At 39.2% G+C, this 14,077-nt stretch overlaps 1 protein-coding gene across 1 annotated transcript; it reads left to right on the forward strand.

The window, feature by feature from the left end:
- Positions 1–400: 400 nt before the first annotated feature.
- LOC122735213 (60S ribosomal protein L39) lies at positions 401–834 on the forward strand. The gene has a single exon (XM_043976579.1). The coding sequence runs from the start codon at positions 453–455 to the stop codon at positions 606–608; it is 156 nt and encodes a 51-aa protein (XP_043832514.1). The 5' UTR covers positions 401–452; the 3' UTR covers positions 609–834.
- The last annotated feature ends 13,243 nt before the right edge of the window (positions 835–14,077 follow it).

Raw genomic sequence — 14,077 nt, forward strand, 5'->3', positions numbered from 1 at the left:
ATCCCTAGAGAAAGTTACACAGATGAACAATAAAAAGAATGATTCAAAATCTCCAGTGTAGTACAATAAAGAGTCTTTTTTCCTTGAGAGGTATGATGTAGTGAAAAGAGAAAAGTGGAGCCTAGATGATAATACAATTAGACAGTCAGAAGTAATAAAGTGGCTGCATTGGGATGACAGGCTCACAAGGTAACTGCCAGATTGACCCGAGTTATGGAAGCTTTAAATAACTCAGCTTAGCTGCAGGTTATACCCCCCCCAATTCATGAAATGCTTCTTTAGGGTCCCTATTGTGGTGAGAAAATTTCAGACCCATTCCTAAAATCTTCCCTCTGTATTTGTTACTTGATGTTATAAAATACTGCATGTCTTAACTCAATGCAAAAAGCTATTTCCTGCCTTTTTCGCCCGTCCAGCCATCGTGGTGGAAGCTCGGCTGTCATCTCATCATCATGTCCTCTCATAAAACATTCCGAATCAAGAGGTTCCTGGCCAAGAAGCAGAAGCAGAATCGTCCTATTCCTCAATGGATTCGAATGAAAACTGGTAATAAGATCAGGTACAATTCAAAGAGGAGACACTGGAGGAGGACCAAACTCGGACTGTAAAGAATGGCCAGTACAACGAAAGACATTCTACATATTCCCCATTCTACCACCCACCCCCTTTACCATGTCATCTATCCAATCATTGATCCATCAATCACCAGATCCATCAATAGCCTCATTGCACTAGATAAGAAGGAAATACTACGACTGCCCTCCCCATAAGAAGGAAATAATAGTAAGCCTGCCCTCCCTATTTCGGACACCGTCTGCTAAGATGCAGACATCCCAAAAAAAAGACAACAAAATGTTAGGTTTGTCTTGCCCTTAATGTGTTTCATGGATTGCATTCATGCGTTCGGGTAATGTGTGTGTTGTGATATAGTTTAAATTACTGTTACCTGCATCTCTGTGTAGCATTTGTATGTTTGAGGTTATGCTTAAGAGGTAGAGATCATAATGAAACAAGTTAATCCTGTCAAGAAAAGAACCAAGCTCCAGCCCTGCCTCGAAAAAGCCGTCACAATAACCTCTCTGTGTTTTGTTTTGTGTTCTAAGGAGTTTTAAGAGAGCACCTACCTCACAGGGTTGTTGTGGGGATCTAAGATTTGCACGCCTTCAGTGTAAGCCTCCAGTGCTGCTAATCCTGAGCTGTCTCAGCCAGATTATGCGCAGCTGACTGTGCTCATTTATCAAACTCACAGTCAGAGAAGTAGCCTGTTGACCCCCTGCTTATTTCACACAATAAGCTGTCTTAGTTCCTTGTTGGGAGGTGGTAATTAAGTGTTGGCAACCTAAAAGTTGTCGGTTCTTTGTGTGTTCCGGGAAGGCCCAACCTTTGTTAGGAACTAGACCTGGTCCAGGTGAATGGCTTCACATTTTTCTGAAGATGCAATTCTGCTAATAAAGGGCTTCTACAAAAAAAAAAAAAAAAAAAAAAAAAAAGCTATTTCCTGTGTTAGAAGGGAGGGGCTGCCTATTCGATTTGTGGCCTTGACAAATGGCCATGGTCTATATAGATTTGTCAAAAGTTTTTATCCTATAGGAAGGATCTCTTTCAAGAATGTCAAAAATAGGACTGCTAAGCAAACACAATCTTTATAGATATATTTCACTTACACATATTTCTTTTACTGGGGGTTGGGGAAATCTCCCAGCTGGGAGAGATTTGCTGTGCCTGATGCAATCAGAAAGGTGGAAAGAAGAAAAAATATCTTTTATTAAGTGAAAACTTGCAAAACTGGCAGAATGGGTACCCAAGGCCATTGACCATCTCTTCCTTGGGTTTCCATAGATATTCTCTCTTCAGGGATGAGTCCTTTCCTTTCAGAAATGACTGTCTTACCCATTCATTTCCATGTATTCTTATTTCATCTGGGCAGCCAAATTGTATAATCTTGTTCCAAATCATGCTAAATGCCAGTTCCCAGAATTTTGTACCCCCAGGTGAGTGCCAAATGTGGCCTGACATCACTAAAGCCTGATTACTTCCCATCCATGATGTAGCTCCCATATACCTGCATAAATATGCCATTATTTTGAGATCCATTATACTGAAAAAAAAATTAATCTCACAGCTGCAGCTTCATAAAATGGCTTTATTAAGAATGACAGTTCAATCCACACTGAACAATTTACCTGCTAACCAGATTGTCTTTGCATTGCTATTATGCTATAAACACTTGCTTTACATAAATATTCCACTTCACCCCATGACTTAAGTAAGCTTTGCAGTGTCTAATACAACTGCAAAGGCAAAATCCTAACTTGGGAAATTTTCTCAACCTTCAGTAAAAGAAATAAGCATAAGTGATATATCTGGAGAAGTTTTGCTTGCTTGGCAATCCTATTCCTGATATTCCTGAAAGAGACCCCATCTTATAAAAAGTTTTGACAAGATTATATAGACCTTGGCTATTTGTCAATGAACGTTCCCATAAGCAATGCTCTGAGCAATAAAAAATCCCAAAGGATCCCAACCTGAAGACTGAGAAGTCTTCAGGAACAAGGGATAGTGGCTCCTTTCCTCACCAGTTAGAATAATGAAAAGTCCAAGATAGAGATTAAGGCGTGAAGTTCAAAGAAAACAACTCCAAGTGAATATTAAATAATAGAGATGGCCAATTCGACCAGCACTATCTGTTGTTGTTTTTACTTTTAAGATTAGGACTTCCTATCTCACCTGGCCTGGAAGTATAGAACCACTCTTGGATCTGATCCCAATTACTGATTGTCTTGGAAGCCTTAACCTGCTCCATTTTTCTGGCCTAGGTTATCTTCCCCCTCCTTAGCTATTGTGGTGGCTCTCTGCTGTACTGGTACCAAGCTTAGTGCCAATTGGCTTTTAGCCCTATGGCAGCTCAGAACTCCCCAACTCAAGCAATCTACCAGCCTCAAGCCTCTCCAGCAGTGGGTACTATAGATATGTGACATCACACCTGACTTATTACCTATTTTCTTGGACATGATACCACACATCAGTTTGTAATGACATAGACAGGAAAGAAATATATCCTGTGGAAATATAACTCACGTATAGGGAGGCCAAAGGCAGTCACATCTCACAGTTACTAACACCGGCTATGGACCCTTACCAACACTGGCTATGGATATCATTGAATAAAAGTGGAAACAAAGGCAGGCAACTATGTTCATGGAGTTATTTTCATGCTAAGGAGAACAGCGTTTTGCTCAAAAAGTAAGAGAGACTGGTCAACATACTCAACCTATATGGAGCTTGTGTTTACCCGTAACTCAAGTGCAAAGACCAAGATTATTGCAGCCCCAAGACTGAAAGAGCAGTGATGACTAATTCAATGTTAGCTTGGTAGATCTCTTTGAAAGTGCCCCAGATATCTACGCATGGCCCTTTGCTGTTTAACATTTTTATTAATGTCTTGCATAAAGGCTTGGACAGCATGTTTTGTTGATTTTCTTTTTTCTTTTCAGCTTGTGATTTCATTGGGTAGGAATCTCTGGGCAAGGAAACTCCCTCTTTCAGTGCAGGTTAACATCCATTCTGCAGCTTACAATCTTAGAGGGTTTCCTGAGACAACTAACTCTAGGAGGTTAGATGATTTTCACAGTCATATAACCAGTGTGTCAAAAACAAGACTTGAACTCACATCTTCCTGATTCCAATGCCAGCTCTCCATATACTATGCCATACTGCTTCTCTTTGATCCAAGACAATTCCAAAGGACTCATCATGAAAAATGTTATCTACCTCCCAGAGAGAAAACTGATGAACTCTAAAGGAAAATTGAAGTATACTTTTTAAAACTTTCTTTATTTTTATTGTTTTATTTTGTGTTTTCTTTTGGAACATGGCTATTAGGAAAATATGTTTTGCATTACTTCACATGTATAACTGAAATAAAATTGCTCACCTTCTCAAGGGAGGGGATGGAGGAAGGAGGGAGAGAATTTGGAACCTGAGGGGATACCCATCAATTGAGTTTTTTTTTTTAAATGGGGAGTGACTGAACAAGTTATAATATAAGAAAACAGAATATTATTGTGCTGTAATAAATGATGAAGAGGATGGTTTCAGAAAAACCTGGGAAGATTTATAAGAACTGATATGGAGGAAAAAAAAGGAACTGATACAGAGTAAGGAGAGCAGAATCAGGAGAACAATTTATATAGTAACAGCAATATTGTAAAGATAAACAACTTAGCAACTCTGATCAATATAATGACCCACCATAATTCCAAAAGACTCATGATAAAGATGCTAACCTCCAGAGTAGAACTTATGGACTCAGTACAGATAAAAAGATATTTTCTTTCTATTTCTTGCTTTGGGGGGGGGGGGAGGGTTCCAGTGTGGAAGCAGGGAGAAGAAACATGGCTAATGCAGAAATTTGTTTTGTATGCTATACAATATTTGTAATGAGTTCTGTTTTTCTTGCCTTCTCAATACCTGTGAAGGGGGAGGAGAAGTGAATTGGAGAGTGGAATTGATAATAAAATAAAACTGAATTAACAATTTTTTAAAAAGACATTTGAAGGCAAGAAAAAAGAAAAACACTTTTTGTTACTATGCCAATAGATGTCAGCAAAAATCATATTTGCTTTTCAGGTTCAAGGACCCATCTCTCCTTAAAGTCAATTAATCAACAAGTATTTTTAAAATTCCTTTTTAAATTATGAATTAAACAAACACAAGCACAAACCCATTAGCATAGTGCTAGACACAGAATAGACTCAATAAATATTTATTGATTGATAAACATTTCCATGTAAAAAGAGCAGAAAACAAGATTAGTATATGAAGCTATGAATTTCTGCTATGTACAGATTGTTTTTAAGTACATATTAAATTTAATATGAATTAAAATCAACATAAGGTAAATTTAATATATTTTTGAAAAAGCAATATTTTTATAATTTCATATATATTTCTCCTTTTCTGTTCATTGTGCCGTGCAGAGCATCCCAACACTCTGATGAAGCATGTATGGATCTGCTATTCTTGGTCTGAGTAACCACATTGATATTTAGGACTAGCTTTGGTCAACCCCTGACAATTACAGAGTTATTTAGGAAAACAGACATCTACTGGCTTGTTCTCTTTTGCCTTTGACTTACCAAGGAGCATCTGATAGATTCAGGACTTCCACTGAGGGGAAGGGCTGGTCTTTTTCGATCCTGACATCATGGCTGAGCAGGAAGCTAGTGAAGAGAACTCAAGGAGATGACCTTGCCCTTGGAACCATAGCTACTTTTTCCTCTTTTATGTTTCCTTTCCTCAGTAGGTGACCAAGTAACGACCTTGACATAGATGTAACCAGGCTTGGAGAAGGCCATGGGAATTTGATAGTCCAGAAGTCTGAAAGTGAAGTGGCAACATGTCCATTGCAATGGTGATGGTGGTATCCACCCAAGCAGAGGTGATAGCTGAAAGCAAAGGAAATTTTTGCATCAGTGCAATAGAAATAGGAATAATTATAATTATCAATTAATTATATATAACATATTATATATTAATAATTTATATTTACAATTATAAATCATTCAAAGGCAATGGAAATATGAATTCAGGGTTTAAGTTGGCAGAAATATATTACTATAGATGACAAGAAGTGAAGTAAGAGAAATTGTCCAGGAAATATGATCAGAAAAAGAGAAGGGTTGATCTTATAATGAGAATGAAGCCCAACATATGAGCAGCTCAAGCACTACATTAGTATTCGTAGAATATCAAAAGACCCCCACAATTTTGGATAGTCTTCTACTCAAGATTCATGGGAGGATGTGGATAAGAATTGCCTAGGATAAAAAAGTGTAAAATGGGTAAGGACTGCTAAAAGGAGTATGAATATTAAAGACATCACAAAGCCTTTTAGTAACACGATCGTATAGTTTCCATGTTTTCTTCTTGTGTATCTGATGTAGGAGGCCACTAGGTCCTAGAAGTGACTCCATCATCTCCATGAGTTGAATATCATGAACAATGTATTTTTCCTGCCCATACATGGTGGTGGGTGAAGACTTGCAGTAGTAAGAACCCAGTTAAGATTAGATAACATAAATCTGTAATGGATATTATTGTCTCTTTAACCTTACTAGTAGCTCTTCCCAAAAATTGGAGGGGATTAGTTTCCTTCCCTCCACTCAGGTTAAAGTCCATTGAAATTTTGTCAGGGGTAACCTCTCACTCCATGCCCTCACTATTTTCACTCTTCTTTGCTACAATAGGCCAATGAAAATTTCAAAGCACACCCTTCAAATCTTTACCCACTGTGTATGGGTGGGGAAAATACATTGTTCATGATATTCAACTCCTGGAGTTGGTGTCAATAAATCTTGGGTAAAAATAAGTTGTCTAATCTCAACTAGGCCCCACCAAAGCAAGATAATCCTTTTACTCTTCTTTAATTGATCATTAGGATGATCCCCTTCCCCAAAGATGCTGTTTCAAACCTTCCCTTTTCTTTTCAAGCCTTTCACACTATTGCCTTTCTACAACCTCCCAGCTGAAGATATCACCTCATACTTACTGAGAAAATAGAGATAATTCCCTTGACCTCTTTTCTGATTCTCTATATTATAAAAGCCCTTGATAAAATTCTCCAATCTTTATTCCTCTAGTCTCTGAAGAAGAGGCATGAGGTGGCATGGTAGATAGAGTACTGGACCTGGATTCAGGAGGACATGAGTTCAAATCCAGCCTCAGACACTTATTAGCTATGTGATCCTCTGCCTGCTTCAATTTCCTCACTTGTAACATAAGGATAATTATTGAACCTTACCTGCCAGGGTTGCTGTGAGGATCAAATGAGATATTTGTAAAGTGCTTAGCCCAGGGACTATAATAGGTGCTTATATGTTATGCTTGTTTCTGTCCTACCTTTTTCCTTTCCCAGGTCAATCTTTCTTCAAGTACTCTTGACCCCCATAACCTCTCTCTTCCACCAGCAGATTGCGCCCTAAATCATTCTGTCTCCCTAATCTTCAAACATACCTGTGTTCCTCATCCTGAAACACCATCTCTAAATTCTACCATCCTCTCAAGATATCATCCTATATCTGACTTCCCACTCACAACAAACTTTTAAAAAGCTATCTATTGATTTGAATTGTAGAAAAGTTAAGTATGGTAAAACTCTGGAAGAAATTGAATGGGAATAGAAAGGAATATACCTTTTCTCGGCTGTAAATGGTACCTTCACAAAAACTGATCAAGTGTTAGGACGTAAAAACCTCACAAATACGGAAAAGCAGAAATATAAAATGCATCCTTTTCAGACCATAATGCAATAAAAATTATATTCAATAAAGGTCCTTTAAAATCTATTCCTAAAGAATAAGTGGGTCAAAGAACAAATCATGGAAACAATCAATTTCAATAAAGATAATGACAATGAGACTATATACTAAAATTTGTGTGATGCAGCCGAAGCAGTACTTAGGGGGATTTTGTATCTCTATGATACATCAATGAAATGGAAAAAGAACAGATCCGTAATTGGGCATGCAACTAAAAAAAATAAAGGCCTCGTTTAAAAAATATATTGGGAACTAAACGAAATTTATAAGAATCCAAGTCATTCCCCAATTGAGAAATGGTCAAAGGATATGAACAGACAGTTTTCAGATGAAGAAATCAAAGCTATCTATTTCCATATGAAAAAATGCTCTAAATCACTATTGATTAGAGAAATACAAATTAAAACAACTCTGGGGTACCACCTGACACCCATCAGATTGGCTAATATGACAAAAAAGGAAAATAATAAATGTTGGAGAAGCAGTGTAAAAGTTGGAACACTAATGCATTGTTGGTGGAGCTGTGAACTGATCCAACCATCCTGGAGAGCAATTTGGAACTATGCCCAAAGGGCATATCCTTTGACCCAGTAATACCACTATTAGGTCTTTTCCCCAAAGAGATCATAAAAAAGGGAAAAGAACCCACATGTACAAAAATATTTATAGCTGCTCTTTTTGTGGTGGCAAGGAATTGGAAATTGAGGGGATGCCCATCAATTGGGGAATGGCTGAACAAGTTGTAGTATATGAATGTAATGGAATACTATTGTGCTGTAAGAAATAATGAGCAGGTAGATTTCAGAGAAACCTAGAAGGACTTACATGAACTGATACTGAGTAAGACGAGCAGAACCAGGAGAACAGTGTACACAGTATCAACAACATTGTGTGTTGATGAACTGTGATAGACTTGACTCTTCTCAGCAATACAACAGTCCAAGATAGTTCCAAAGGACTCATGATGGAAAATGCTCTCCAAATCCAGAAAAAAAGAATTGTGGAATCTAGATGCAGATTGAGCCATACTATTTCTACTTTTTTTTTTTTTTGGAGGTTTTTCCTTTTTGCTCTGATTCTTCTTACACAGCATGACTACTGCAGAAACGTGTTCAATGTGATTGCACATATATAACCTATATGTTTGCTGTCTTGGGGAGGGGGGTTCCAAAGGTTTGTCATGCCAGGGTGGGAGTGGGAATAAGCTCCCACTCTCTATAAAATGCTCCAAAGGCATGCGCCTCAAATAGCCTCTGACAACCAAAGCCCAACTCCTAGCCTTCTCGTGGTGGAACTGTTTCCCCTAACAGGAGAAGGGGCGAAGGTGAGTCACTGGCTCCTTAAAACCAGTTGCTTTGGGCAGGTAGGGCTCATTAGCCTTGGCAGGCAACCCACCTAGGGGAAGGAAACCCTGATTTTAAACCTCCGCTGCCTTGCGGCTATACCCATATATAGGAAAGGCTTCGGGAGTTAACCCTGAGGAAAAATCAGGAGTTGGAGTCCCTTAGGCAGTTGGATATTGGACATCACATCCCTCTGGCAACTCTTGCGGCGGCACTGGTGCCAAACTGTACTGGCTCTGCCTCTCCTTTGGATCCACCAGTGTCATGGAGAGGGAAAACCTGCTGCATGGGCAACAGCTTGTTTTTCATATTGATCCGCCCAGGCCAGAGCCCTGGAGAGGACACTCCAGCTACTCCTCATGGGGTAGATACAACACGGGATGCAGCAGTTACCAGTTATAAGTCACTCAGGAGCTGCGGCTCCCTTATCGGACTACACAGCCACACTGTGACCTGTGGCTCTTCAAGGTGTTGATCCATAGTCGTCCACGACTGGTGGAGGCCTACTTGGGGAGGGGGGAAGGAGATAAATTTGGAACTAGAAATCTTATAAAAACAAATGTTGAAAACTATCTCTACATGTAACTAGAAAATAACAAAACACTTTTATGATAGAGAAAAATGCCTTTCTCCTCCAGAGAAAGAACTGGTAGAGTCTGATTGAAGCATAGTTTTTCGCTTTATTTTTCTTGCTTTTTTTTGGTAACATGGCTAATATGAAAATGTTTTGCATGATTTCATATGTATCACCGATATCACTTTTCTTGCCTTCTCAGTGGGTGGTGGAAGAGTGGTTGGGAGGGAGAAAATTTGGAGCTCAAAATTTTTAAAAAATGAATGTCGAAGGGGGCGGGTAGGTGGCGCAGTGGATAAAGCACCAGCCCTGGATTCAGGAGTACCTGAGTTCAAATCTGGCCTCAGACACTTGACACTTACCAGCTGTGTGACCCTGGGCAAGTCACTTAACCCCCATTGCCCCGCAAAAAAAAGAAAAGAAAAATGAATGTTGGGGCAGCTAGGTGGCGCAGTGGATAAAGCACCGGCCCTGGAGTCAGGAGTACCTGAGTTCAAATCCGGCCTCAGACACTTAACACATACTAGCTGTGTGACCCTGGGCAAGTCACTTAACTCCAATTGCCTCACTAAAAAAAAAAAAATGAATGTCAAAAATAAATAAATGATACTTTTTGGGTAGAAAAAAAGCTGCTTCAGTAGGTACTCTCACACTTGTCAGATAGGTCATCAAGGGGATTCTTGTTCAGCAATGGGTTAGACTAGGTAGACTAGGTCCTTCCTAGCTTTGACTTTAATGATTTTATGAAAGTAGAATCTTTCATTTTACAAAGAAACCTGTTAATTGGGAAAGATTTTTTTAAAATTTCTTATTAAATTGGAAATCTGATATCTGGTGAACAAAACAATTATTGATTCCTACCTTTCTATATGATGCTGACCTAAAAAATACAGTGGCAGATTATTATTAACATGTTGTCTATGTATGGGTCAATCTAAGATGGAAGGAAGTGGAATAAATAATCATTTATTTGTTGTCATTTTAGAGAATCCAGGAAGTTCTCCTCATCCAAAATATATTTTTTACTCACCTATCACCAATGCTGCGAAATTCTACCTTAAGATTCATTCCTTTGGCTTTAGATACCACTGTCCCCTAGGAAAATACCAATCCTCCTAACACAGGTTAAATCATCTAACATTAAGCTGTTATAAGTAACATTAAGATTTACCAATCATTAACATCTTAGCATGATATTGAATGGGAAAAGACCTATATGGACAAAATTATTTATAGCAGCTCTTTTTTGTGGTGGCAAAGAACTGGAACATGAGGGGATGTCTATCAATTGAGGAATGGCTGAACAAGATGTGATTTATGATTGTGATAGGATAGCATGATTTTGGTGGTAAGGCAGTGTGTGTGGTGGTGTTCAGTCATTTTCAGTCATTACTGACTCTTCGTGATCCCATTTAGGGTTGTCTCTTTACATCCTTTTATAAATGTGGGGTGGGGAGGGAGGGCAGTACATATGTGTGTGTGTGTGTGTGTGTGTGTGTGTGTGTGTGTGAGAGAGAGAGAGAGAGAGAGAGAGAGAGAGAGAGAGAGAGAGAGAGAGAGAGAGTGAGTGAGAGTGAGTGTGGGGTGTGTGCCACCAGTAGGTTATCAAGCCTTGTAGTCAGATTAAATATGGATGGAATTCTGTGTGAACAATGAAATCCTGGTCTTCATAAGTGGATTCTAATCAATTTACATGCTTTCATAAGGGAAGAGAAAGCATGCTAGGAATTTTTGAAAGGATAACATATAGAAATGTAAGACATGGCTCATCTCTTGGGAGGGGACCATGTTCTAGGGATGACTTCCACCTGAGGAGAAACCTACTACATTAAAATCAGTATGTAGGGGGCAGCTATGTGGCACAGTGGATAGAGCACCAGCCCTGGAGTCAGGAGGACCTGAGTTCAAATCTGGCCTCAGACACTTGACACTTACTAGCTGTGTAACCCTGGGCAAGGTCACTTAACCCCAATTGCCTCACCAAAAAAAAGGGGAAAAAAATCAGTATTGTATTTTGGGACTATATAAGAATAGAAACCTGAAAAGAAAGCTCAACAGAAAAGAGTGTACCCCCAATATTCCAGTGATCCCCATTTTTATGAGATTGTTTTTGTCCATAATATAATAGAGTTTTATTGACCTGTGTCTTGACATCATCTCAAATTCCACAGATAATGTTTATAGAAGACAGTCTCTTCATTTGAAAGAATAGCAAAAGAGAGGAGAATTATGGCAGTAGGTGGTGAGAAATGTCTTTACCCTGACTCAAATAGGTCAGACTGACCAGGTCAGTGTTTTCCCAGGGCTCACTATGCAGTTAGTCTTCACATCACAATTAATTATCCTTCATAGGATGATCTACAAAGCCTCTCTTTTAAAGTAAAATGTAATTACTCATTTTGTGTAATGTATATGCTATGGCTAGGAGTATATTTCTCTAAATCTTATAGCTCAAATTGATGTTTTATTTTTCAGACCCAGGATTTCATCAACAGAATCCATACTAACAGCCAGTACCCTTTCTATCATGGGGAACAGATTTCTTTCTTATGGATTACTCCCTAAATGAGAGGAGAAAAGAAGCCACAGATGTACATTCTTAGTTGCAAGGTCTGCCAGCACCACCTGGGGCCAGATTTTTATCCAAGACTAATTCTAATTCTTTTTGTTATTTGATAAGCCCAGTTCATTTTTTTGGTTTCTTCCCACTATACAGAGAGTGATAAAAGCAGCAAAATCTTCCCCATTATTCATCTCAATATTTTTCCCCTCATTCCAGCTCCATGCACCCCAATCAGTTGCTGTGTAAATCAAAGAATCATAGACTTAGAGGTGGAAGGGAATTTACTGTTAATCCAATCCAAGCCCCCTAATTTTAGAGATGAAGAAATGATCTGGCTTGCTTCCCAACTCCCTCTTATAAAATTGCTATTTTAACTGATTCCTGGGTCTTGACTCTCAGCATTTTGGGCTATCTACAATTTTCTGTTCTCCACTGGTGATTCTAGTCCTTGGTCTCTTTCACTTTGAACACTTCCTGTCTTTTAGAGGCCCATTTGGTGGTTCCTTCCTACTCACTGCTTCACACACCAACATAGAATAAAAATGAGATGAATTATTTGAAGATCAAACTAAAAAATGTGATCAATATTACCTCCTTCCAAATTCCTTGGCCTATGGTAAAGAGATTCTTTCCCTCAACTTGTATGCAAGATCCTGTGCTAAGGCTGTAATGGCTACAAAAAGGTCAGACATTAATGGTTAAGTTGTTAATATTCCTGGAGGCACCAGTATTAATGGTCCAGCTTGAGCAGGGAAGGGTAGGGCTCACCTATGCTATACAGTTTTAGACAGCTATTCCTATTCTTGGAAATGGATCTTTAGTTCCAAGCTGAGGTCAGCTTCAAGAATCATAAAAGATCATCAAGGCATATAAGTGAATTAGGGTCTCTCACTTAGCAATTTGAATGAAGACTATTTCTGTCAATTCCAGGGGTTTTTAAATGAAGAGAAAACAATATTTCCTACATATTTCAATTCTTACCTTTGGCAGCAAAGGCTCCAAATGAATGACTTGTATAAAGAGTCCATACTAAGGAAGAAATGAGAAAACCTAAGCACAAGACTATGTTCAAATGCAATTTGGTAAATGATAATATACTTTATAGCCAGCTGGAGATGAAAGGGATACTTTCCTACAAATCAATATTCAGGTTGGAGTGGTGGGTGGTGTAGCAGCTTCTACTGAGGAGCTGTTACCATCTTCTTTTTTACAGGAAAAGTCTCATTTCTGATGTGTTAGGGATGCTCTTTCATTTTTCCAGGCACTCTAGAGTGATGATTAATGGAGAAGCAAGTTCTGCTCTGATTACCATCAGCTTCCCAAGTCGTATGTATGCTATTGGATCTTTGACATTGGTTTTGGGAGAATTAAGATTGAATCACCCCTTTCTTTCTTTCTTTTCTTTCGTTTTTTTTGTGAGGCAATTGGGTTTAAGTGACTTGCCCAGGATCACACAGCTAGTAAGTTGTCAAGTGTCCCCCTCTTTTTTGGGGGGGGGTTTGTTTTTGTAGCAGATCTCCAGTAGAACGGGGGATTCCCGGTGGCAGCTAGGTGGCCAGTGGATAAAGGGCACCGGCCCTGGATTCAGGAGGACCTGAGGTTCAAATCCGGCCTCAGACACTTGACACTAGCTGTGTGACTCTCGGCAAGTCACTTAACCCTCATTGCCCTGCAAAAAAACAAAGAAAAGAAAAGAAAACCCAATTGCTCACAGAGTGTTATAGTCAAAAATCTGTCTTTATTCTGTTGGAAGAGGGAAACCAGACACATGTGCTAGAGCCTTCTCTGATACCAAAGAGACCCACTTTAGTGAGGCCAAATCTTAATACATATAGCAGTGGCTACACAGTGAGCTATAGCCCTGACGAGGGGCTAACAGCAACAATGAGACAAGTTTGATTCATAGCAGGGCTTCATGACCAGAACATGGGCCCTGCAACTGCTTGTCCAAGCTCAGGGACTACCTGAGGCTGCTGTGAAATGATTCTGGGACTTTGCTATGGCCAAGTTCATCAAGAGGGTGAGTGCAAAGGATTGTTATAACAAACTAAGGGGATAGCTTGCTGGCTGGTCCTTAGCTCTGGAAAACAGGGCATCTCCTAATAGTAAAAAGAGAGGAGTGGTCTTAGCAAGGGGATCCTGATCTCACTCTCTCTCTCTCTCACTCACACACACACACACACACACACACACACACACACACACACAATACACATAACCATGTGTAGGCATATATACAGTTTCTAGCAAGCAACATTAATTTACATTCTCAGAAGGC

This window comes from Dromiciops gliroides, chromosome 1, assembly GCF_019393635.1.
Source record: "Dromiciops gliroides isolate mDroGli1 chromosome 1, mDroGli1.pri, whole genome shotgun sequence".
Taxonomy (NCBI): Eukaryota; Metazoa; Chordata; class Mammalia; order Microbiotheria; family Microbiotheriidae; genus Dromiciops; species Dromiciops gliroides.

Excerpts from the sequence above, each read along its gene's own strand:
- LOC122735213 (XM_043976579.1), top strand. The coding sequence starts at position 453 with ATGTCCTCTCATAAAACATTCCGAATCAAGAGGTTCCTGGCCAAGAAG.